General features: G+C 29.1%; 7 protein-coding genes across 13 annotated transcripts in view; 5 read left to right on the forward strand and 2 right to left on the reverse strand.

The window, feature by feature from the left end:
- LOC118066805 (midasin) overlaps positions 1-8751 on the reverse strand; it is a 50222-nt gene extending 41471 nt beyond the window's left edge. The window contains exons 1-5 of the mRNA XM_035083136.1: positions 8278-8751; positions 7951-8189; positions 2385-7872; positions 2084-2302; positions 1845-1973 (exon numbers count right to left, since the gene is read on the reverse strand). Coding sequence (XP_034939027.1) covers positions 1845-1973; positions 2084-2302; positions 2385-7872; positions 7951-8189; positions 8278-8388 — 6186 coding nt within the window. The 5' untranslated portion in view covers positions 8389-8751. The remainder of the gene's footprint in view (positions 1-1844; positions 1974-2083; positions 2303-2384; positions 7873-7950; positions 8190-8277) is intronic.
- On the forward strand, positions 775-9875 carry LOC118066810 (eukaryotic translation initiation factor 5A-like). 5 transcript variants are annotated; one of them, XM_035083145.1, is made up of 4 exons: positions 775-948; positions 9137-9428; positions 9514-9648; positions 9750-9875. In XM_035083145.1, the coding sequence occupies exons 2-4, from the start codon at positions 9153-9155 to the stop codon at positions 9819-9821; spliced, it is 483 nt and encodes a 160-aa protein (XP_034939036.1). In that variant the 5' UTR covers positions 775-948; positions 9137-9152; the 3' UTR covers positions 9822-9875. The 5 variants fall into 5 exon arrangements, with proteins under 5 accessions (XP_034939036.1, XP_034939037.1, XP_034939033.1 ...); XM_035083146.1 differs by lacking the exon at positions 775-948 and adding an exon at positions 8540-8609; XM_035083142.1 differs by lacking the exon at positions 775-948 and adding an exon at positions 8711-8841.
- Positions 9876-10856: 981 nt separating this feature from the next.
- LOC118066808 (eukaryotic translation initiation factor 5A) lies at positions 10857-14319 on the forward strand. 3 transcript variants are annotated; one of them, XM_035083139.1, is made up of 4 exons: positions 10857-10978; positions 11853-12144; positions 12239-12373; positions 12467-14319. In XM_035083139.1, the coding sequence occupies exons 2-4, from the start codon at positions 11869-11871 to the stop codon at positions 12536-12538; spliced, it is 483 nt and encodes a 160-aa protein (XP_034939030.1). In that variant the 5' UTR covers positions 10857-10978; positions 11853-11868; the 3' UTR covers positions 12539-14319. The 3 variants fall into 3 exon arrangements, with proteins under 3 accessions (XP_034939030.1, XP_034939032.1, XP_034939031.1); XM_035083141.1 differs by lacking the exon at positions 10857-10978 and adding an exon at positions 11081-11101; XM_035083140.1 differs by lacking the exon at positions 10857-10978 and adding an exon at positions 11415-11435.
- A 1361-nt stretch (positions 14320-15680) lies between these two features.
- Positions 15681-17523, reverse strand: cpb (F-actin-capping protein subunit beta). Its single transcript, XM_035083138.1, has 4 exons — positions 17306-17523; positions 16773-16984; positions 16329-16701; positions 15681-16253 (listed from the first exon to the last, which is right to left on the reverse strand). Exons 1-4 carry the CDS (start codon positions 17306-17308, stop codon positions 16020-16022), a joined length of 822 nt encoding a protein of 273 aa, XP_034939029.1. The 5' UTR covers positions 17309-17523; the 3' UTR covers positions 15681-16019.
- Positions 17524-17938: 415 nt separating this feature from the next.
- LOC118066820 (dnaJ protein homolog 1) lies at positions 17939-20010 on the forward strand. The gene is made up of 2 exons (XM_035083161.1): positions 17939-18146; positions 18776-20010. The coding sequence occupies exon 2, from the start codon at positions 18787-18789 to the stop codon at positions 19843-19845; it is 1059 nt and encodes a 352-aa protein (XP_034939052.1). The 5' UTR covers positions 17939-18146; positions 18776-18786; the 3' UTR covers positions 19846-20010.
- A 70-nt stretch (positions 20011-20080) lies between these two features.
- On the forward strand, positions 20081-23207 carry LOC118066817 (A disintegrin and metalloproteinase with thrombospondin motifs adt-2-like). The gene is made up of 3 exons (XM_035083155.1): positions 20081-20871; positions 20949-21943; positions 22021-23207. The coding sequence occupies exons 1-3, from the start codon at positions 20758-20760 to the stop codon at positions 23159-23161; spliced, it is 2250 nt and encodes a 749-aa protein (XP_034939046.1). The 5' UTR covers positions 20081-20757; the 3' UTR covers positions 23162-23207.
- Positions 23208-23488: 281 nt separating this feature from the next.
- On the forward strand, positions 23489-25359 carry LOC118066819 (solute carrier family 25 member 46-like). The gene is made up of 5 exons (XM_035083160.1): positions 23489-23893; positions 24030-24312; positions 24389-24445; positions 24524-24800; positions 24881-25359. The coding sequence occupies exons 1-5, from the start codon at positions 23734-23736 to the stop codon at positions 25289-25291; spliced, it is 1188 nt and encodes a 395-aa protein (XP_034939051.1). The 5' UTR covers positions 23489-23733; the 3' UTR covers positions 25292-25359.
- Positions 25360-26327: the final 968 nt, after the last annotated feature.

The following is a 26327-nucleotide window of genomic DNA, read 5'->3' on the forward strand; positions in this document are numbered from 1 at the left end:
AAATGTAACAAGCTCGGTGGGTGATAAGAAACATTATGAATTAGCTAATTTATGTGACACCCGTCTGTTTTTGTTAATTAGCAATTAATAATTATTTTTTAATAAAAAAAAATTCCTCATTAAATCACAATTAAAAGGCCATTGTCCCAATTATTGCTCATAAACTTATTTTTACTTTAATAAACTTTACAGTAATTTTTTTTTTATTAAAAATAATTATATTTCTTTATTAATCAAATAATTATGTAATAGATGGATGTTTTTACTAAATATTTTTTAATTAAAAAATAAGATTCACTGAGTGAGAATAGATTCATGAGCAACAATTGAAATATTGACCTTATTCTTTTATTGTAATATTTATGGTTATAATCAATAGTTCATAGCTTCATTAATTTCAATTTTATTACATTCTCTGTTTGGAATGTTGTATCACGTATTCTATATTAAGAAATTCAACAGAAAGTACAATTTAGATAGAAAATTGACGAGTTTCGAAATATTCCGGTAGAAGCAATTAGAAAAGTGGTGACGTTGGTGTACATGATGAAACTTAGTGCGTACGTCAACTATGCTCTAATGTGATATATCAAATTAATATGGAAGGGATAATATGGCCCAAAAGTATTGGTTAAAACAGTAAAACTATAGATAAATCAAGAATATGAAAAGTCCAATTGGTTTTGACTTTTCCTACTCTTGATGTCAATGATCTTCTAGAACAATTGTGAAACTCATGGGATGAAAGCAATAGCCAGTTGTGAAGTCGTCATCAAACCGAATAGAAATATTATTCAAAAACTTATTTGTGAAGTCTAACTACATATAAAAAAAATTTTTTTTTAACTTGTAATCGCGAGTTAAGTGTTAAGTTCTGGAAATATCTGACTTCTCTCATTTGGTTATTGCTCCTGAATATTCAACTTGTACTATCTCCATTAAATTGAGGTATTATAATTTCTGTATAACACTTTAATTAAATTCATTCTTTTTCAATATAGAACTGAACAAGTCAATTTAAAATAAATTGCTTGTCTCAATTATTTTTCTCAATTAGAGATTCATCTCCAACCCTGTTTACTAGCTGCAAAGCCAGGGAAAAAGGAGAATTTCAAAGTTTATGTCATTGACCTGTCATTAATAAATTAATAAATAAATTATCATGTCACGATAAGACATAAGACATGATTTGATCAAATACGAAAGTCAAAACAAAATAACTAGCTTATCAATGAAGACGAAATAGAAGATAATTAAAATGATTCACATAATTTTACTACTATAATGAATAAATTAAAAATGGAATCTAATGTGCCTAATTCAGAGGAAAAGTGAATTTAATTTCATGTATATAATCCGTTGATTTGAATGAATGTATATGAATTGTGAAAAGATTTAATGTACATATGAATTAAAATAATCAGAGTGGAATAAATAAAATAAAATAAAAACTTATACGTTAAAGTCAAAGTTTTCTCTTTTCATTTTATTTATGTTTTGATTAGTCATAAGCCTCATAAATTTAACCGTCCACTCCATAGAGGCTATTATTTATACGTTAAGTCATTTACGTAATGTAGACTTTAAAACACATAGTATGATGTCTTTAAAATATTTGTAAGAGAAATGAAAAGCACATATCATTTGCACAATATACCTCTAATTATATATAAAGTTTGTAACTAACTAAATATAATGAAGCTTCTCATGTAATTATTAGTGTTAAAATAAACGGTATCCTTTAGTATCTCGAAAATTGCAGTAACTTGTATTTATGCAACGCAAATAAAATGTACACAGATAAAAGTAAAGTGTAAAATGAAAAAAAAATAATATTGACTTACTTGTTCAAAACCTCCAAGGATTTCCGTAGTGTCCATTGCAGAATTGACAACAATTGAACGTAGCTTTTGTCCTGCTAATTGCGCTAAAACTCGAACAACACTGCTCTTTCCAGTTCCCGATGAACCTACCTAAATAGAAACAAGTTTTTGTTCACAAATTCTTAAGAAAGTCTATATTATTATAATCTAGTTATTATAGAGATAGAAAAATAGTTAATATAATTGAAGAGTATAATTACCACAATTGGCATCCACTTCATTTGAACACACTCCGCAAGGCTTTTTAAAACAGGAATTTGATCTCTTAATACCAGCAAATTTTGATCTGATATAAATGAGTCTGTTGTGCGTGGCAAAACAATATCATCAAAATATACATTTTCCTCATTAATATAAATAAATGGCTGTTTATCTCTCATTATTGGTTGCTTGAATATATTATAAAATAGTTGCATAACCTGAAAAAATTTTAATTTTTAATAAAGTTATTGAGAAAAGCTCGAACAAAAAGTTAATTAAAAATAGTAGAAAAAAACCTACTTTCATTTTATCATCTGCAGTTCGCATTCGATCAGCATAAATTAATTTTACAGCCTCGGCAGCTGCGTTTGGTTCTTCTGATGCTCTACAAATTAATTCACACCATCGTGTAATGTCTCGTAAATTCATTTCCCATGGAGTTCCATTATAAGCCCAAGAAACACCAGCTTCCGATGCTATCACAGCATTAAATTTCACAATTTTATCAATTATTTGCTCACCTAATTCAGGAAATTGTTGTAATGTAATGATTTTTAAATCATCATTAGATAAAGCATCAATGAAAACTTGAGTGAATCTATTTAAAAAACTTTTAGGTAATCCTCGTCTTGCACCACCTTGATTTAATGGATTTTGACATGCAAATAATTTCGTGTCAGGTTTCACATTGAATGAGCGACCCAACTCTGGAATATAAATTTCTCCTCGATGATCCAAACACGCATTCAATCCTTCAAGGACTGATTGAGATGCTAGATTTAATTCGTCCAATAAAATCCAGTCACCAGCTTTCAATGCTCGTAAAAAAGGACCATCTTTCCATGCAAATTGACCTCCTTTACCACCTTCAACCGGTAGATCCGCCCCAAACAGATCAGAAACATCAGTCTGATCACTCAAATTTATTCTCAGCAAATCATGTCCACTTGATTTTGCGATAACAGATACTAGACTCGTTTTTCCAACTCCAGGACTTCCTTCGAGAAGAACAGGTTTTTTTAACTGCAAAGCACGTAAAATTTTCAACGCATTCAATCGAGTTGTAGGAGCATTAAATACAAAATTCACGTCTTTGCATTTTCCTTTCAAACCTATATCTATAGAAAAAGGTTCAATGCCGAACTGTTCTTTACAATTTGTCGTATCTTCGTCGCATATTATTTTATCAGAGCTTCTCAACTTCCTAAGATAAGGTTCCAATGACTTCAACATGCTTTCTTCGAATAATTTTAATTTATCTCTGTTTTCAGTGCTTGTAATTCCAGAGCCAAGACTATCAAGATAAGTAAGACGAACCCCTTCGACAAATATTGTTTCCAAAGACAATTTCGAATTATTTCTATTATTTTGACATGTATTAATAAAATCTATCCACGTCAAAACATCTCTGATGCTTACAGTAATTTTTTTACCAATTTCCGAAGCTTTTAAACAGTCTAGGAAGTGAATAATTCCATTTGAAATAATATCCGCTTGATTCTTTAATGAATTCAATAAATTATGCTGAATAATTTGTTGAAGATCATCATTAGAAACACAACCTTCACACCAAATTTCAGTAAATCTATTTCTCAAAGCCGGAGATAATTCTTTTTTTCCATAATCACCACCAGGATTCATTGTGCCAATAAAACAAAAATCCGCATGAGCAGTGATCACGCAATCTGATTCTTTAGAATCAAAAGAATCTGTATTTTTCTCAGCTAACAATAAACTTCTTTCAGTTTCCAAAAGAGAATTCATTCTTTCTAATACGCTGTCATCTGCAAGGGATATTTCATCAGCTAGAAAAATATCTCCATTCTTCATTGCTTCAATTAATGGGCCATCAATCCACTCGAACAATTTTTTATCATTTTTTGAATGGTCTCTTATTGGTCTCAAGTTACCGAGAAAATCGGAGGACTCAGTATGCATATGACAATTAACTACAAAGAGCTTTTTATTTCTTATTGCTGCAACTAGTTGACAAACTGTTGTCTTTCCACCTCCAGTCTCTCCTACTAACAAAACTGGTTCTTTAAATTCACAAGATTTAATCACCAATACTGCCATCCTTCTCATATGATATGTCCAAACAATATTTTCGAATCCAGGAATATTTTTTTCCAAAAGTTTCTCTAAAATAGGTCTGGTGACGGAAGAAGTATTTTTATGAAGCGAAAATAAGTTTTCTGGATCAACATCTCGCTTTAAATGTTTTTTTATCACTTCTCGTATTTCTTCAGCTTCTTCAGGTCGTCTTACTTTAGCTGCTAAAACTAAATATCCTTCATCAGCAAGATGCTGACTCCAATCATATAGAGATTCAACATTTGGAGCTATTCTATATCTTTCACCCCACCGGAACAAATCTCTTAACGTGATAAATCCTTGCTTTCCCATAAATGTTGCTGTGCTTTTTCTTCTAATCTGAAGTTCCGTCATCACATTTATTATTTGTTTACAATAAGATTGCGGCATGGTACATCGTTCATGTAAAATAGTCTGTAATTCATTAGCAGGTATTTCATTGAAATGAAGTTCAACAAATCGATTTCTAAATGCTCTAGATAAAACTTTTCGTCCTCCGTAAATTCCTGGAGGATTTTGTGTTGCAAAAAGCATGAAATTGGTATGAGCTTTGATAGTCTGTTGGGTTTCAGGTATGAACAGCTCTCTATTATCATCAAGAACTCGATTTAAAGCTTCCAATACATCACTTGGTGCTAAATTTAATTCATCTAAAATAATCCAATATCCTTTGCGCATTGCTTCAACTAGAACACCTTCTTTAAATACCAATTTTCCAGTTTCACTAACTACATAATTACCGACGTATTCTTGAAGATCTGTATGTTCGTGATTGTTAATCCTCACACAGACGTGCCCGGAAGCTTTTGCTAGATAAGTAATTAAACTTGTCTTCCCCACAGATGTATCTCCTTGTAGTAAAACAGGCATTTTACCTATTGAAACAACCCTCACAAGATCTTTTAGATTTCGACGAACGGAACTTGTCAGAATATAATTATTTGGAATTTCTGGTTGCAGAGTACCTTTTATAACCCAATATCCTTCAAAATTAATATAATCAGTATCAAAAGAACATGTAGGTTTGGTGATAGGAGCATTGAGAACGGTTTTCACGTTATTTGAGTCTAATATTACCCGTGTAATCATCTGTTGTACAATTGGATAAGATTGATGATCTAATTGAGTTAGAAAACTTAGACAAAAAGCTTCATACAACGATCGCGTAATATTTCCACATGGATTTGAAGCTGCAATGCTTAATGCTCGACACAATGTTCTTAAACTGAAATGTGGTTTATGACCTGTTCCATCACTTAATGAATTAACAGCTTCTTTACGAACTTTTAAATAAAATTTAACAATTGCATCGATTTTTGTAGAAGGAAGATTTAAATTCTCTAAATATGAATTAACAAGAAAATGAAGATCTTTTGATTCAGTTAATTCATCAACAAAAAATTCTGTAAATCTATTTCTTAAACCAACAGGAAGTTCTTTTTTGCCAATATCTGTAGCTGGATTCATACAAGCAAAAATAGTAAAATCTTTATGTCTTTTGATAGATTCTTTATCACCTCTTTCAAGAAGTGAAAGAGAGCCTGATGATCCTTCTAATAGTCCTGATAAACACTCTAGTGTTTCTGATGACGCTAAATTGATTTCATCGAGCAAAATCCAATATCCTTTTTGCAAAGCTTTTATCAAACTACCTTCAACAAATGCAAAGGCTAAAGAAAATTCAGTCTTCACTTGACCTTTTAATTTCTCTAATTTTGTTGAAAGACTTTTCCATCTCAATAATGTTTCATTATTTTCTTCATAATTATTACTACTATTGCTACTTTTTCTCTTGTTTCCCACTGTGATTTCTTTATTCTGCCCTTCTAGGCGTTTCAAAGCTGCATTAGTACTGTGAAGCATTAATCTAACTAAAGTTTTCCATCTTTCGTATTTATAAGAAGTCGCAACATGCTCAAGAAATTTTTTATTAGGCTCAACCGCATAATAAGAACGAAAAAGTAATTCAAACTCTTCTCGGATCGGTTTAATAAGAATTTTAATATTCACAGGCTTATAGCCTCCCAATAGATCAACTGATTCACTTTGTTGATTCATATTTATTACTATTAATTTATGACCTGCGCTTTTTGCTAGAAATTGTATAACACTAGTCTTTCCTGTTCCAGTTTCTCCAACTAATAAAACAGGTTCTTTTTGATTCACGCAACAAGTGATTCTTTCTAAAAGATTTGCACTAGGCCTGGTAAATGAAAAATTCACTTTTGAATGATCAAACTCGAGGAATTGAGTTACTTTGCGTTGAAGTTTTGCTCGTCCAGCAACAAATAGATCCGTAGAAATCGAAACTTGTGGTTTATAAATATTAAAAAAATATTCAGCCTTTGTTTTTACTATTCCTAAAATTGGTGCAATAGATAGAGCAAAATCTAATCGTTTTTTTTGATCAGGAACTGAACAACAAAAAATATCTATTGCATTTTGAAACACTTTTAAAGCAGATTCAGGTGAAGACACATCATAATCTACAATAACTCGGCTACACCATTTTATTAAATCACGAGTCGAAATCAATCTTCCACTTGCAATTGATAATTTTTCATTATAATCATTTTCGTGACTACCCATAGAGAACATTAAAAAGACATCAATTATTCTTGCTGTTATAGTTGAAAGCGACGGAAAAAGTTCCTTCACTACAATAATTAATTCTTCTTTGGTTAAAGGATCCATATTCACACACAGCCAATGTTTTTCTAATAAATTAGAAACGCTTGTAGATTGACGATAAAATCCAGATGCTGAAGAAACTAATCGTTGAGTAACAAAAAGTTGAAAACCCGTTTGAGCATAAATTGTATCACGATATCCTGGTACTGATAGACTTCCTGTTTCCATAAGATTACTTAAAACACTGGCAACATCAAGAGCTGCGCTATCAATGTCTTCTAAGAGTAACCATTTTCCTGATACTACCGCTTCAGTTACTACTCCGGGTTGCCAAATAAATTCTCCCGGAATATCAGTACATCTATAGGTACCCAACAACATCTTCGAATCTGTTTGATCACCCAACTGTACTTTTATAAAGTCTGAAGGTCCTCGACCTGTTATATTTGCTAAGTATTCAATTAAAGAAGTTTTTCCACAACCTACTGGTCCTTGAAGACAAACGCATTTTCTTGACACAACTGCTAATGCTAAATTTCGTAAGTTAGATTTCATGGACGGCACTTGAATTAAAGGTGGATTTTCTTGAATTCTTTCACCTACTACAGGTAATAATACACCTGCTACTGATACTAAACAATTACAGTGTTCAACTATTTTTTGTAATTCATCAATACTGTTTTCATCAACGGTTATTAGTGTATCAATATGAGACCTCTGTTTAATCGTTAAAAAATTTTCAAAATTAGGAATAAGTGCTTTAGCTACACTCACCATTGCAAATTCTGACATATTTAAAATGATGGCCACACACTTTAATGCATACCATTGTAATTCATTATTTTCATTATTTAAGAAATGATAAAACAGAGACCAATTCCATTTGTGTTTGAAATGATTTGGAGCAGTTTGAAGAATATTATATGTTGATAAAACTATATCATAATCAGTCACAGGTTGAATATCAAAAATTACCTGGTATTTCTTGGGCATTTTTATTGGAACTGTTTTTTCAGGAGATTCGAAAGGAGCTGAATGTGTATCAAAATAACGTAGAGTAAATCTAAAAAGTATTAAAAACATATATAAATATGTAAATAAATTTATATTAAAACCAAGCATATAATCTCGCATTGCTTACTCCAATACATCTGGATGTACAGATATCAGTTGTCCTAGAATGACACAATTCAATCTATGAATTGATACATTGGATTGTGCTGTATCAAATACATCTGATCTCGTTGGTATTGTTATTGTTAATAAATAAATTAAAAATTGAGGAAAGCATTCTGCCACGTGCTGAGTATATTTAGGATTTAATAGCACATGATTGCAAAAATTTTCTACTGCATTTTTGTAAGAATCTTCATCTGAACCCTGAAAAGAAATTTTTAAACATTTATTCATTATTCAATTGGCAACAATACTTTTATTTAATATATACAAGTATTGAGGGTATTCATACCTCCTCCGGGAGATATTTGATAAATATATCTTTGAATTTATGAAATGAAGGAATTTTATCACAAACAGCCTGCAAACTCTTTGATAATTTCTCCATATTTTTGTTACTCATGTTTGAACAATCATTTATTATTACTAATAAATTATTACTTTCAAACTAATATAATATAGCCGTCTAAAAAGGTTAGCCGTGCATAAAAAACACGTGGGAATGTCACTATTTCAACAAGAATCAGAACATGCTTCTGGATTTTCAACTAAACTAAAAGGAGCATCTTAATGAAAGTCAATTTCGGAGTATTGTTGAATATACTATTTACAGTATAAGTTTGTGTATGTTTCTAATTTAACTATCTGATGAATTGATAATATTCTAAGAATAATAGATAAACAAATATAAATAAACACGATTTTCGAGTTCGCATAAGTTGAAAATGAGAGTTTATCAAAATGGCTCCGTATTCGTGGAATTTTTCGTCATTAGCGATCATCACGCCAACTAATACTGTCAAAAAAAACAGATTAGAGTGAAGTTGACTGGATTACATCACCAGCCATATTCAAGGCAAGCTTGATGTGCGGGAATTTCTTCAAAATAGGAACAAGAAATCAATTTTTTAAATTATTAATTTACTAACGATCATAACTTTTATGTTTCGTATACAAGATGGAATAAAAAAAATATCTGGTGCATCGTTGAAACTGATATTATAAAATAATACAAAGTACAACGGAAATAAATGAAAGAATATTATTTTGCTACTTTGCTAGTTTTTAATAATGAACATTTGTTGCATCAAAATAATCACTATGTTTGACTATATGATTAATTTATTCATTATATTTTTAATTTATTACAGATCATAAATCCGAATTATGGCAGACATCGAGGATTCTCACTTTGAGACCGGTGACTCCGGTGCTTCAACAACAGTTTCTATGCAATGTTCAGCATTGCGTAAAAATGGGTTTGTCATGTTGAAGGGTCGACCTTGCAAGATTGTCGACATGTCTACTTCTAAAACTGGAAAACATGGTCACGCTAAGGTCCACCTTGTTGGAATCGATATATTTACCTCCAAAAAATATGACGATATTTGTCCTTCCACTCATAATATGGATGTACCGCACGTAAAGCGTGAAGATTATCAGGTAATTTACAAGTTGGAACAACGTCAAATATATACATATATCTTTTAAATGTTTTTAATATTGATAACCATCTGAAATTGTTTAGTTAACAGACATTTCCGATGATGGTTATTTGACTTTAATGGCTGATAATGGTGATCTTCGTGAGGATCTAAAGATCCCTGAAGGTGATGTAGGAAATCAACTACGCACTGACTTTGATTTAGGAAAAGAATTACTTGTAAGTAATGTTCAGTTATTGAATACCATTAAATTTGTAATCAGCTGTTATATTAATTCATTAAAAAAAAATAATCAATTGATTTATGCATTGATTTTTAGTGCACTGTTTTGAAGGCCTGTGGTGAAGAAGTTGTCATTGCTATAAAAACCAACACTGCCCTCGACAAATAATTTTAAAATAATTATAACCATATTGATAAATAAAACTGTTTCGTTAGAACAAAATGATGACTTATTGTTTATAAAAATAATATATTAATTTATTTTTCGTTATAAAATACAAATTATAAGGTAATATTAAAAATATCTTATAAAACGTTATATTAGATGGATTATTTATACAATTTAACGTCAACTCATTCGATTAAGATTGTAAAATATGAGGACGATTTTTCAATTCTATACTCAAACTTTTTTCAATACCAAGTAATGTAAAGTTCGGAGCAATAACATTAAAACTAACATAAACAGGCATGTTGCATTTTTTAGTAAGCCTTTTAGCTAAATTAGAAGATGCAGAATCTTCTATTGATCCCATTATTTTAGTTGCTATTGGTAGAGATTCATAATTTGATTTAAACGCCACAGAAAAATTATTCATCTTTTTTTCACTTTCATCTCCAATCCAAACATATAAACTATCCTGCATCTTTATTATCTCGCATTGAAAGTTCAGTTCTCCTACTTGAAGAGGAAAATCATAGAATTTGAAACTCGATGGTTGTAATTCATGACTAATACCGTTTATTTCACTGGACATTATAACTTAAAAATTTTGCCAAGATGTCCACAATGTCTGTAACAATGAAATAATTATTATATATAACAAATGAATGTTTAAATTTATTTTTTCAACTTACAGTACTATTTAGATTTCGCTCCAATTAATCTTGAATAAGTACGTCACTGAATAATTATTACAATTTTGAAACTGCGAATAAAAAACATGAGAATAATTATTACCAAATGTTGTTATTTCTAAATAACTAAAAATAGGGTAACCAAAATATTAAATAATTATTACCAGGGATGATTTATGAATGTCTAAATGTTAATTTTGTCATTGACATAATACAGTTTGTATTGAATAGTGTACCAAAAGTGTATGATTGTCAATATCAATAATAAATTGATGTTCAATAACCGGCAGCTTTCCACGTGTTTTTTAGCAAATCATCATTGTCACCTTTTAGATCACAAACTTTCAATGTTCAGTAGGAAAGGTAGAGACGAAATCCGTGATTCCAGTGTAGAGGACCCCTTTTTCGATCACCCGGCTACGCAAGCGCTGTGAGATCTTCTGGTTAGAGTATCCATTTTGATCACATGTAAGTATCTCGAGCTGTTGCTGATTTTTGTGAAATTTATTAGTGTTAATAGCTTAAAAATGTTATAAAATCGAACAATATAATAGTGAATTGATCTTACGGTTTAAGCTATCAAAAAAAGTGGTAAAATACATTAGAAAACATCTTATAAACCATCGAATAAATCTAGTGACAACGAACTCGCTGGCAATGTGGCTAGATGCTCGTTCGCGCCATCTTCGCAAATATTTTCTTTAAAATTGCATTTCTGCTTACTAATAATTGTTAAATCTTTTCAATATATTTCTGTTTTTATCTTAAATTTTTTTTTTATTCATTTTAAATCTACTTGAATTATCTCGTAGTTCACAGTTTTTGTCGCGAGTTCTTGGTTAGTTCATCTATTTCCACATTTTGAATCGTGCACGCATTTAATTCTTCTCTTTTCCTTAATTCCATCTCTTCACTATTTCTAACGGTAATGCAAAATAAATCGCGAAAAAAAAAATACAAATCATCAATCTTTAGTATTCAATAAATTCGAGTTCTTATTATATTGCAGTTTATACAATAATGTGCTACCACATGGTTTTATATTTTTTCGACACACCACAGTGAAATATCTTTTTCTTTTTAACATTGTCTCGATGCTTTATTTATTTACTCTAGTCTCCACATCGTTGAACCGACGAATCATTTTTTTTTATCTCGCCAGGTCTCACTGACATGGAGACTTGATATTTGTAGATCATTCATAATTTATTTGAAATCATTTAATATTAATATTATGTACAAATTATTCTTCTGTTTTACAGAATTCATTGATGAAAGAGCGAAAAAATTGTAAAATTACATTATTAATTATTTATTGAATTTTTAATTTTTTTTTTTTCAGACCATAAATCCAAATTATGGGAGATATCGAGGATACTCACTTTGAGACCGGTGACTCCGGTGCATCAGTGACATTTCCTATGCAATGTTCAGCATTGCGTAAAAATGGATTCGTCATGTTAAAGGGCCGACCTTGCAAGATTGTTGAAATGTCTACTTCCAAAACTGGAAAGCATGGTCACGCTAAGGTCCACCTTGTTGGAATCGATATATTTACCTCCAAAAAATATGAAGATATTTGTCCCTCTACTCATAATATGGATGTACCACACGTAAAACGTGAAGATTATCAGGTAATAAATTGTCAACGAGTTGAAACATCAATTTTACGATTCGTTTTTTCATTGGAACATTTCTTATATTAACAATCATTTAAAATTTTCTTAGTTAACAGACATTTCCGATGACGGTTATTTGACGTTAATGGCTGATAATGGAGATCTTCGCGAGGATCTCAAGATCCCAGATGGGGATCTAGGAATTCAACTACGTTCTGAATTTGATTCAGGAAAAGAATTACTCGTGAGTAATGTTTTATTATTCATTGGATATGTAATTTTTAAATTAAATATTTATTCGAATGAATAATCAATTGATTTATGTATTGATTTCTAGTGCACTGTTCTTAAAGCCTGCAACGAAGAAGTGGTTATTGCTATAAAAGCCAACACTGCCCTCGACAAATAATTGTGTTCAGTTCCAACAAGACACAACCTTACCACCCATTTAGCCAATCGACATCTTAACATTGGTAAAAGCCAATACATTCATCCAACATCTCAGCTATGAGAAGACTAAAAAATAACTTTTTATCAAAGTAAAATCTTAATTTACCAAAAAAAAAAAAAGATTATACGCTAATTGGGTATACTATTTATTATTCGAAAAGATCATGCTAAAGTTTTTTAAGCAGTGTAAGTGAAGTACACTAGATCATCGTAAATTATTTACGCGTGATCTAAAGGGGAGAGATACAAAGAAATACACACATATGTTGTTTGTTATATAAAAAGATAAGGCGAAAAAAACTTTTCCGAGGGTTGATTGAAAAATAAAATTAGAAAAGCCTTGACACTTCCTTTATTTTTTTTTTTATTTTGAAACATTGCCGATTTCGAATACATATAACAGATAATATAACTCAATACCGTGGTAATTTTGTAATTTGAACATTTAAACTTATATTTAAATGCATGAGACACTTATCGCCGATCAGAATTGATAATAAAATATACAGACTGCTGTGAGGAACAATTTTTCATGCAAAAAAAAGAGATAACTTAAGAGATTTATCCGATCTCATAATAAAAAATATTGAACGCGATATATTGTCAATGATACAATAATTTAAATAATTAAAAAATATTAGAAAACTAAAAAAGATAATAAAAACAAAAAAAAGAAATAAGTCTTTCTAATTCCCAAATTTCAAGCTAGTAGTATTCTAATTCTAACATTAATTACGGTAATTAATCATAATTTTTATATGCTGCACAGTACTAATATATTATTTTCAGCTTTTCAATTTTCAACGAAATAAAAAAAACATGTTGAAATTGCTGGAAACGTAGTTAATATTTGAAAAAAAAAATTAATAACTAATAAGTATATTAAATTCAATAATTTAATAACAATAAAAAAGAATATTAATAAAATAATGCAGCAGTTGAAATTTTTTATTAGGTCTTTATAAGTCCTTAGGCCTATAAAATCCAATTAAAAACCAAACTTTTATTCTGTGGCAGTCTTTTCAAAATATATACTAGTTTAGAAGGATATTTTTACATATAAATTCTTTCATAATTATCATGAATGGATGTTGAGGATAATATCTCACGGAATAATGACACAATAAAAATTTGAAAATGTGTCAATTTTTAATAGTAATACAATTTGTTATTAAAAGAAAATTTGTTTTCCACAATCGCTTGAATACATATTATAAACTGAATAACTAAAATAGTTATTAACTTGCCTTTTCTTATGTGGAGTAAGTACATAATAATGCTACCTGTACCCAAAGAGGTAGATAAATTTAAAAGACTGGGTTTATGTCTAATGATCTTTCTTCTGAAATGAAATGTAATAATTCATTCATTAATTATCTCAAACAAAATCCAATTTATTATTAAAAAAAAAAAAAAAGAATTCGTATCATTGACGGTCCTTTAACGACTTTTTTTTTATTTGTATAAAAAATTGTTCCAAGGTTTACAGCCCGAAATATTTGAAAAAAAGAATTTAGTTATTAAAAAAAAAAATAATGAAACAATACAAAGCCAGACAAAATAAATATATGTTAATAATCCATAAATATTACTTAAATTTTCATTGGAAGATAATGATATTTATCTTCCTCCGAAACTTTAGTATATGCAATATGGTTTTAAAAAACCGTAATCCAGCTATTGTAATCTAAGCTAAAAAAAAAAAAAAAAATTACCTAACAATTAAAAATAAAACAAAATTCATAAATCAGCATCTATATTACACGTGTGCTATGTTGGACCAGGTACATTTTTTATTTGAATGTGCTTTGTTATTAAAGTATAATAAATGGGATGAAGCAGAGTGCAACACGTATGAAAGTTAGTGCGATAATGACAATTAAAATTTTTAATTAAATGCCAATTTTATGTAAGAATTATTTACATATGATTACCTAAAGAGAATGCAATCTTTTGAAAATATTTATCGAATTACTTTTTGCAACTTTTTCTTTCTAAGTGTTAACTTCAACTTTTGTGCCGTAAGAACATATGTAGATGTTCAGATTTTATGGTATAATGGTTATTAACATAAATTTGAACATAGATTGAACGTTAATACGATATTTTTTATGCTCAAAATGTATGAGAGTGTACAAGAACCTTTACCATGCCTGATAATTGATAACGATGCATAGATGACATGATTATTATTATTTCTTTGAAAGAAGACTTAACAATCATGTAACGAAAGTTAAATTTTTTTTTTAATTTAAAAAATATTGCACAAGTTTCAAGATTGAACAAGTCATGGAAATAAAAAAAAAATCGATATTTCGACGACCAATAATATTTTTTAGTCGAAATTTAATTACATAACAATTACTTTTATTTCTACATTAAATCATGTCCTAATATTACAATTAATTCTCAATAAGAATTAACTGGAATACCTATTTGTATTATTTGTTTGAATGAATAAAATATAGAAATGATTTTCTTGACCTTAAATAAGTGATGAAGATTTTTGATAATCTTTTGATATCAATTTCAAACAATATTAACTTCACACAAACTATTTACATACATTACGATGTTTGTTACTGATAAAAAGTTATTATTTCAGGTAAGTTTTGTGTTTAAATTTCCCTATATCAATAGTTTTTGTTAATTGATAATAATACATTATTAATAAGTAGCGTTAATTTATATATATTTTATCTACATTACAAAAACATTTTAATTAATAACAATATAAATTTTCACTCGACGAAGACGTGAGTTTTCTTTACTTTCAATAGAATATAAAAAATGTTTTAAAAACATTTATGTTAAATTAGCAAAAAAAAATATGAATTGTTCATAAGTTTTTTTTTTCAATTAAAATTAAATCATATGAAAATTCGGTTTGTAAATGGGTATGAAAACAATATGGAAAAACCAAGGCACAAAGGTATTTTAAAGGAGCTCCCCAAGAGGATTATCATAAAAGTATATTTATATTTATTTATAAATTTTAAATCTGTAAAAATATAAAAAAAAGTTATTTAAAATATTTGAATTATTTAATAATTTAGTTATTAACGAAAGCAAAAGAAAAGAGCAAAATATAATATACTATATCGTAGGACTTTATAACAAAATGATTTTATTTATACAAATACACTGTGGTTGCTTTGTAACGTAACATACTGAATACCACTAGGGACTGAGTAGTTACGATAATATTTTTTTAAACAAACAATAACATAAATGTCCTCTTTAGTAGCCCCATAATAAATTCCCGGCATTCATTAAATCTAGATAATAACAAAGTGTTGTAACTGAATAGGTATCAATTGTTCGAGTCCACGCATTTCAATAGTACTTTTCGATCTGTCTGAATCATTCTCTCATTTGAATTTTTAATCATTTTTTTTTGTCTAATCACAATGATAATCAAAGCATTCTTCATTTTTATATCAATTATTGGCATTTCGCCTCTGTAACGCTGCTGCTAAGTCTTGTCTCAAGGCAGCTTGCTGCCTTTGATCCGCCAACGATTGCACAGACCTCAAACCATTTACAATATCCTTTGTTTTACCAAAATATATTTCATTCAACGTATTACGAATTTTATTTTCCATATCTTCTACCATACGACCGATGTTAGCAATGTGCGGTGAAGTTTCACTAATTGGTTGATCCTGTTCTACCTAGAAAATGTATTACATTTAATATTAACTTTTATACTAATTACGAACAATAAAAAATATCTCATTTAAATTTACTTGTCTTGTAAGACTTCCACCAAGATTCATAGTTCCAGAACCATCTTTATTCGTTTGTAACCACAACATGGCTGTTGATGTAAGTTTATAATGTGCGTTTCTACCACTTAGCTTTTCTTGGACTTCAACAACGTGTATAGAATCCCAACAACCTTTAATTTTTTTCGATCCATCTCCCACTTTTTTGATTAAAATAACACCAGCAAAACCATGATCTAAATCCCAAAGATATACTGAAGATACTCCACCTTCAAAGTATAATTCTCTGTATTGATCAAATGCATGATTGGCATCTATTTCAAGTTTTCTCAATCTTTCTGATGGCATTGAACCATCTTCTAAAGGTGGGTCATACGTATTACTCCAAGGTGATCTAAATTAGTGATATTGTTGAGATAATCATAATTTGCTAAATCAATCAATTGAATTCATTTTGTAAGTTACCTGTACGAATCTCCATCTCTGTTATAATCACATAGTAAGTAATCCCGACCAGATTCTTTATCTTTAGCTATTTTTAAAGGTTGATCAACTGAAGACAGAAGATCTTCACATAGCGAAGGAACAAGATCAATGAGGTCACTGAGATTTTTCTCAATCTTTTGAGGTGGCAATCGCCTCATTAAATCTAGGGCGCAGTCCATCTGTTGTTCACTCTGAAAAAATGAATTTTATCAGATATTTAAGTCTGAAATACATACTAAATCATTTGTAGTAGTCAAATTATATGAAGTTTCATTGATAAGATCTTGATTAAGGTTTGTACAAAAATGTAGAACACAATGCACCATCTTGACACTTGAGTTGTTATGGTTAGGTATCAAATTTCAACATTTTAGATGGGAAAAAATAGTTGAATGAACCCAGATTGATACAGATAATAATTTTTATAAACTTTTAAACAAATTTTTAATAAAAATGATAATTTTTATGAATAATTATTATTATAATTATCTGTTAAATGTAAAATGACTCACCATAGTGATAAAGTAACTAAATTCTCACAGGATATTTTTTATTTACAGTAATATAAAATTAACTGTAATGTTTAAAAGATAAATAAATCTTACTAATCGCTAAATTTTGTTCAATTGTTGACTGTTTCGTTTGCATTCGAAAAAAAAAACGAACACTTAAAGGGTGTGTCGAAGTCAACGGCGATTGGTGAACGCAGAGCGTTCCTAAATGTAGTGGGTTAAACCATGAAATATATTTTTTTATACTAAACAACTTTTTTTAAATTATTTACATATGAGAGATTTATAAATAATCGATCAATATTATAAAAATTATAAATTTTATCATAAAATTTTTATCATGTTCAAGAAAAAAAATTATTAATTAACACTAACAATTTACTAAAATTCAAATTCCCGCGGATAAATCCAGATGGCTCTACTATACTCTCGATATATTCCAGATTTTCTGTATAAACTGTCTTCTGAGTCCCGTTATAAAAATTTTATCTCTCTCCAAATAATAATAAGATGCATCTATTTATCTTTTTTTAGAAATGAATGTGAAAAAATAATTTGTTATGCCTAGGGTCACTAGACTTACTACATTAAAACGCCACGGAAGCTGAAATAACCTATACTTAACTCTGATTCTCGAAAGTTCCAGAAGACACGAGACGTGCCGTTGATATATATGAATCTGCGCAATTGCGCTAAATTTCCAGTTCATAGTGAGACGTGAAAGACTTTATACAAAGTTTTACTATTAAACTTTTCATTAAATTTTAATTTCTAGTTTGTTATTCATCTGTACTGATAATAATATCAATATCAGAGAATTGATTAACATCTATTGACAAAGGTAAATATCAAAAATAATATTCTATAGTAAAATATAAAAAAATCAATCGTTAAATTTTAGTTCATATGCAAGAAAAAGTGATCTCAAAATGGGAGTCATTAAATTCAACTTTAATATCAGTATTTAAATAAAAATATTTTTCGATATACAAAAACTAGTTGTTTCAATAAATTTGTATATAGATAAATATTCATTTGTTGTTTCAATAAACAAATATTTTAATTTCACATTGTGGCATCATCATTCCCAAAATAACCAATAGAACCGTGGGTGCTTCGAGATATTGATGACCTAAAAATTGTATCATTATTGAAATGTAAAAAAATTCGTTTTATCATTATTCGTTTAATTATAGTGGGTTTAATCGTTAAACTATATAGAGTAATAAAATTCATGACGTCTTGGGAAATACTAATTTAACAATTCAATGTCACAGTGATAACTTCCTTAAATTATTCCAATGTCGCATATTGTTGCCAAATATATATGAACAATAGTTTATATTTAATTTACATTGAAATCACTTTTACTTATAAAGCATAACTGACGGTCAAAACAAAGTTCTATAAAATTAAAAATAAAAGAAAAACTAAACAAAAATTACTAGTATAATTTTTGTTCATTTTCAGAATAACTCAAAATGGGTAAAGATTATTACAAGATCTTAGGCATCAACAAAGGTGCAAATGATGATGAAATAAAAAAGGCGTACAGAAAACTTGCTCTTAAATACCATCCTGATAAAAACAAGAGCGCTGGAGCAGAAGAAAAGTTTAAAGAGATTGCTGAAGCGTATGAAGTTCTGTCAGATGCTAAAAAACGAGAAGTATATGATAAATTCGGAGAAGAAGGATTGAAAGGTGGTGTACCGTCTGGTGGTGGTGGAGGAGCTGAAACTTATACTTTCCATGGTGATCCACGGGCAACATTCGCTCAGTTCTTCGGCTCATCATCACCATTCGCGACTTTCTTCGAATTTGGTGGACCAGGTGGCAACAGAACATTTACATTCAGCAATGAAGATATAAATATGGAAGATCCATTTGATTTGGGAATTGGTCCTGCCCGACAAGGTCCAGGAGGAGCATTCAGATCACATTCGTTCAATTTCGCTGGTGCAGGTCCTCGTGGTTCAGGCCAAAAAGAACATGCTCAAGATCCACCGATAGAACATGATCTCTTCGTTAGTCTTGAAGATATAGCCAGAGGTTGTACTAAGAAAATGAAGATTTCACGGCGAGTAATTCAACCAGATGGAACTACCAAAAAAGAAGACAAAGTGCTTACAATTAATGTCAAACCAGGCTGGAAAGCAGGAACTAAGATCACATTCCAAAAAGAAGGTGACCAAGGACGGGGCAAAGTACCTGCCGACATTGTCTTCATCATCAGAGATAAACCACATCCATTATTCAGGAGAGACGGAAGTGATATTAAATACTCGCATAAGCTTAGCCTAAAACAAGCACTTTGTGGAACAATAATCGATGTTCCGACACTTTTTGGTGAGAAAATAACACTCAATCTTACCGGAGAAATCATCAAACCCAACATGGTGAAGAGAATCCAAGGCCAAGGTTTACCACTTCCCAAAGAACCATCACGAAAAGGAGATTTAGTTGTATCATTTGACATTAAATTCCCGGATAAATTATCACAAAGTGTCAAAGACATTTTGTATGATACTTTACCTAACTGAACCCATCATGACGAATCACAGTAGTGAGATTGCTGAATGATAATATGTTAAATCAATTAGTTCAATCATTTTTATTGATACTATTAAAAGGGTGTACGTTGTAGTACATTGAAAAAGCTATGAATGCGTGGAAAACACGTAAAACAAAATGGTTTATTGACTGAATATTTATAGTTAAAAGCGATAATTCATCTAATGCTCGGTCATTATGCAATTCAACAGTACCCGATTTTGTTATTTGTGAAAAAGAATGTTCGTGATACTGTATAAGAAAGAATTTACTATAATTTCATGTGATGACTTGTATATGAATAATAATTATAATTATTTTCCTTTAAAAAATTTTAAGATAGTCATTAAGCAATGTGTAATGAGTGTTAATGTATGTATGTGAAATAGAATGTTTGCTAATTTTATTTTAAACTCTCTCATCAAACGAGTTACATGTATTAAAAATTATTTGTACACTTAATATAATGGATACTTTAAGTTATTTGATATGTTTGTTTTTTTTATTATATATTTTTCTACCAACCTCTTTCTAAATCCCTTCCTCTTGATCTTATTGCGATTATTAGTCAACGCACTCCTAAAATAGTTCGTGTGCGTTACATTTCTTCGTAAAATGAACTCTTCACGATACTAATATATTTTCACGATTTGTCGAAAAAAAAAACTAAAATGCTTTCTTTAAAGATACCAAACAAACCTGTACTAACAAATAAATTATATTAATTGATTTATTCATTTTTGATAAAAGGTCATGAACATTTTTAGAATGTACTGGCACCAGCATAAATTTTGTCATTATGTCGTTCCTATGACAATAATCTAAAAACTGCACTCCATATACACTTGCATTCTTATAAAATGCAGAATTCATTATTATGAACAATTAGATACTTTTTCATCATGGTTACAGTATGTACATTTATACTCACTGTGTTGCTAATTTTCAATTTTTCATTAGCAGAAGAAGATTCCAATGTCATATATCTTCAAGTAGACTTCAATAACGTAATAGAGGTAATTTATTTACTATGTCATATAAATAATTCAAATTTATAATCTTTTTTAATAATAAAATATTTACATTATTTTAGAATCCAATAACACTGATAGCATTCGGACAGAATATTGAACTTAAGTTGAAAAGAAATAATAAATTATTATCACCAAGTTTTAAAATTTATCATCATCCTAGACCAGATTTTATTGAAGAAATAAAAGATATTGGTGAAATTCCATCTTGTCATTATCTCCATGAGGATAATTTGAGTATTGGTGCTTTAAGTTTTTGTAATAAAGGAGTGCAAGGATTAATTGTAATCAATGATACAGTTTTAGAAATCAATCCATTGTATGAAGAAGAAGTGATTATTGAAAATCTCAAATTTGATAACAATATTCCTCATTTAGTTAAAAGGTCATATATTTCTAGAAAACTATCAAACGATCAACAACTTAATTCATTTCTGAATCATTTAAAAGTTAAACAGTTAAATGATAAAGACATTTACTATGAAAATAATTTACCAAATAATCTTTCAAGAAGACAAAAAAAAAGAAATGTAGACGAAATAATTATTGAATTAGCTATTTTTTTTGATGAGCCTGGATATAAAATTTTTTCACCATTCTTCAAAAATAATGATGAAAAAATTCGAGACATGTTATTGGCATATATAAATTCTATTCAAGCTTTATTTTATCATCGTAGTCTTGGAATAAGAATCAACATAGCTTTAGTGCGGCTAGACATAATGAAACATCAACCAATTGATCTTCCTCATTACAGTGGTGAAAGGCTAAAACTTTTAAACTCATTTTGTAATTATACTGCTTCAATTAATCCCCATGATGACGAGAATCCTAATCACTGGGATATGGGACTTTATATATCAGGTCTAGATTTCTATGCCTATGAAAATGGTAGAAAAGATGGAGTAACAATGGGTTTAGCTACCGTTTCTGGAGTATGTCTACATCAATATTCTTGTGTCATTGCTGAACTTGGAGTTACTAACCATTTAGGGAAACCGTATCCCTCTGCTGGATTTACGTCAGTTTATATAGCAGCTCATGAAATTGGTCATAAGTAAATAAAGACTTATTTTTGTTAACTTTTGATACTTGCTTGATTAATGCCAAGTTTAATAATAATATAATTTCCAGCTTAGGAATGCATCATGATTCTAAAGGAAATTCATGTACTCGAGATGGATTTATTATGTCTCCTAGTCGAGGAACATCTGGAGAAACTATTTGGTCTTCTTGTAGCCGAGAAATAGCTATTAATCTTCCAAAAACAAAACCATGTCTATTAGATAAACCTCAACCAAGATCTGATAAAAGTTTGAATCATGAGAAATTTTTGACATTACCCGGAAGAGAATGGACTGCAAAAAAACAATGTGAATTATTATTACGTGACAGAGATGCTCAGGTTGTAACTCTTACCAATGCGTGCCAATCTCTTCAATGTCATAGTCCTCATCGTAGCGGCTATTACTTTGCTGGACCTGCTTTAGATGGTACCATTTGTGAAGAAGGAAAAGAATGTCGTGGCGGTGAATGTCTTCCTGCTCTGCACTTTTTAAAACCTAATAAACGTCCTCCATATAATAATCAAATAGGTTGGAGTAAATGGACAGAATCTTCTTGTTCTAGTGGATGTATTAAAAAATCTAAAGGATTTAAATCTAGGAAAAGAGTTTGCAAGAGTAACCTTGAAGATATAAAAGACTGTAAAGGGTCTTATTATAATGTAATTTTATGTCAGGACGATAAGCTTTGTAAAAAACGTATTACTGCTGAAGAATATGCAACTATGAAATGTCAAGAATTCAGTGAAAAAATTCCAGAATTAGACAAGAGTGGTTTAGGACTTCAAGCACCGCATGAAATGGAAAGACCATGGATGGGTTGTGCTATTTTTTGTAAAAGAGTTGATATTGCTTCCTACTATACACCGAGAATTGAATTGAATGATTTAGGAATAGATCCGTATTTTCCTGATGGAACATGGTGTCATCGAGAAAATGGAGAAGATTACTTTTGTCTTCAACATCATTGCTTACCCAGTAGTTTTAGATTTCCTAAAGATGGTTCATTACAAAGAAATTTCATTGATGTAGAATTAGGTCCCCAGAATGCTCGTCCTGATGGTAACCTTGTAGCAGACGATTTAATTAAATATTTTAGTTTGGGAATGGATGGCTTACCTTTAAATAAAAATTTACCAGATGTAATTACTCCTAATGAAGAGAAATGGGAAGACACAGATTATATTGAGCTTCCTGATGATCTTCAGTAGCAATTGATGATATTATCAGAATTCTATATATTTCAATCCAATATTAATTGACACAAAAAATTGTAGAAATTTTAACTATACTTATTTTAAAATAAATAATAAATAAAGATTATTTAAATGTAATGATGTAATTGTTGCAATTTAAATTACTTAAAAATTCGCACTGTTATTGATTTAGTTCTGGCTTTTAACGCTAGGAAGTCAACTATGTTTTTAATGTTGTGAAACGAATAAAAATAAAAATGTTAGTTGAAACTAATTTATGTAATGAAATCATAAATATAAAGTTTAATTAACTTGTTTGATATAAACATTATATTATTTAAAACTTGGATATATATAAATATATATACATATTTGGTAATAGCTACAATAAATTTATTAATTTCATGCAAAACAAGGTTAGAAATTACTAGAAAGTATTTTGGTGTAAAAAAAACCAATATTTTTTAATTTATAAATATGAATAGAAAATTAAAAACTAGAAAATAGCAACAAATTAATCAAATGTATAATTTTATATTAATTGATCCTTTTCGAAAGTTATTATCTTAAGTAATAAAATAATAAGCATGGCAGGAATGTCAGGTTACGAACGGGTCTATCGGGGAAGACCGATAGATTCGAGAAGATATGATGAAAATCCGGAAAAATATTATGATCGTGATATGATTAGACCATTGGATATTTCATCAATATCAATGATACCTCCGGAAAATGAGCCCGATAACAGTAAGGTCATTTTAAGATTTTAATATTTTTATTTATTTTCAATGACACATTATTTAAGTTATTCAAAAAAAAAAATTAAGTCATAGAAATCTCTAAGAATTTAATAACATACTCTATTACTCTCAATTGTTGACAGATATTGCAATAAAAAAGTCCGTGGGGATAGGATGTGGATTAGCTAGTCTGATAACAGAAAATTTGTTAATCCATCCATTTATTGTTTTAAGAAGACAATGTCAAGTGAATCCCCGATCAACAACTTATCATTTAGTTCCAATAACATTGATTCCAGTAATAGTAAGATTACATCAAACACAAGGACTAAGTACTCTCTGGAAAGGAATAGGATCAGTTTTATTAATACGAGGTTTAACATTAGCTGTTGAAGATTTTTTGTCAAAAGTTACACCCTGGCCAAAGTAATTAATTTTTTATATTAAAGTTACTGTTTGACAATTATTGCATTTTTTATCAATATAAATTTTTTTATTGTAGAGAAATTAATAGTGAAAGTTCAATAAAAGCGTTCGGACAACATTTACTTCTTAAATGGTAAATTAATTTATAATAAATACTGGATTTTTTATACTCCAGTTATTAATGAAAAATGAAAATTAATTTTTTCTATAGTGTCTCTATTGGAATTGTTGCTCCTTTTTACTCAGCATCATTAGTAGAAACAGTTCAGTCAGAAATTGCATCAGAAAAACCTGGAATACTTGACGTATTTCGTGATGGAGCTATAAGACTCCTAGAAGTTGGATCTAAAGGAAGGCTTATTCCAATTTATGCTCTTCTAGCTCCTCATGTAGCTTACGGAGTAGCAAAATATTTATTTTCTCTCATAGTTAGAGGTGTAGTGAGCAGAATAATGTGGTTAAGAGATCGCCATGCTCAAGAAAGAACGGTAACTCAGTAAATTTACATTAATGTATAATTTTTTTTATCGAAAACTTGATTTACTTTATCATTGTAACTAATTTATAGGGAGCATACAGTAGAGACGTGGTGTCGGAAGCGACAATTCAAGATATTGAACTTCATTCAGCTCTTATTTCAATGTGTGCAGCAGATGTAGTATTTTATCCTCTTGAAACTGTCGTTCACCGATTACATCTTCAAGGAACACGAACAATAATTGATAATTTAGATAACGGACGGAGTGTTATGCCTCTTTTGACAGGGTACAGTGGAGCTTATGATTGTTATCGAACAATTATTTCATCAGAAGGAACTCTCGGGTTATATAAAGGTTTTGGTGCTCTTATTTTGCAATTTGGTATTCATTTTTTAGTCCTCAAAGCAACAAAATACATTCTTACGGAAATCGGTACTATCTTTAAATCTAAACCAAAAGTTGCTAAGACACCTCAACAAATTTATTACATTGAATCTTAAAATAAATAGAAAAATTAATTTTATTGGAAAATATTTAGATCGATTACAATTTATGAGAATTTGATTTTTTATTGATATGTATCAATTAAGTTAAAATTTTTTCTGCATTATCTGAATAAATTTCAATTCATTATAAAGATAATGAAAAATGCCGTAACGACATAATTTTTATTACAATGTAGAAACTCCAATCGTTATATAAAAATAAAAGATTTTTATTTGTACTGGTCATAAGTATTTCTATTTACCTATTAAATTTATTTATTTATATGTATAATATATTATTTAATTGATTCAAAATAGAAATAATGTAATTTACTATGATTTTATAAAAAACTTAAATAAGTTATTGAAAATATGATTAATGAAATAATATTTTAAATTTATTCATTTATAAATATATGATCATACAGTAAAAATGATTTATAATAGAAGTAATGAAATTCAAATATATAATTAATTCAGAGCTTTTGTAATTTTAACTTTTTCATTTACAGGCAATTTAATTTATTATTTTATCATTATCTTCTAGTTGTGATCGAAAAACATGAGTTATCTGCAAATCTAATATCACATTAAAACTTTAATTATAATAATGTATCGTCACTTTAATAATTAATTATTAAACTCTATTGAAATAAAAGCAACAAAATTGCTAAAAGAAGTATTTTTGGTACTTTTTTTATTTTGTTCTAATATAAAATCACCAAATTTTAAGAAAAAATTTTGATAAATGATCAATCGAATTTTATTAACATCTGCTTTTACTTTCTTTAGTATTCTATATGCCTATATCTATGTACATATATTACAAATCATTATCAATAATTATTACTCATTCATTCAAGTGTAAATAATTTATCATCAAAGATTTCTCAAAGTAATAGGAATTGATATATCTCTTAAAATTTTTTTTTTAATTTACCCAGATATATAATTATTCAAAAACCTGAATCAATATATTTAATAAGTGAAATTGATTCAATTTGACAATTTTTTTTATCTCTTTTTTAAGAAGAAGGCTGATTTGAGTAAT

The sequence above is a fragment of the Chelonus insularis genome, unplaced genomic scaffold, assembly GCF_013357705.1.
Source record: "Chelonus insularis isolate UGA/USDA-ARS -01 unplaced genomic scaffold, ASM1335770v1 contig_355_pilon, whole genome shotgun sequence".
In the NCBI taxonomy this organism is placed as follows: Eukaryota; Metazoa; Arthropoda; class Insecta; order Hymenoptera; family Braconidae; genus Chelonus; species Chelonus insularis.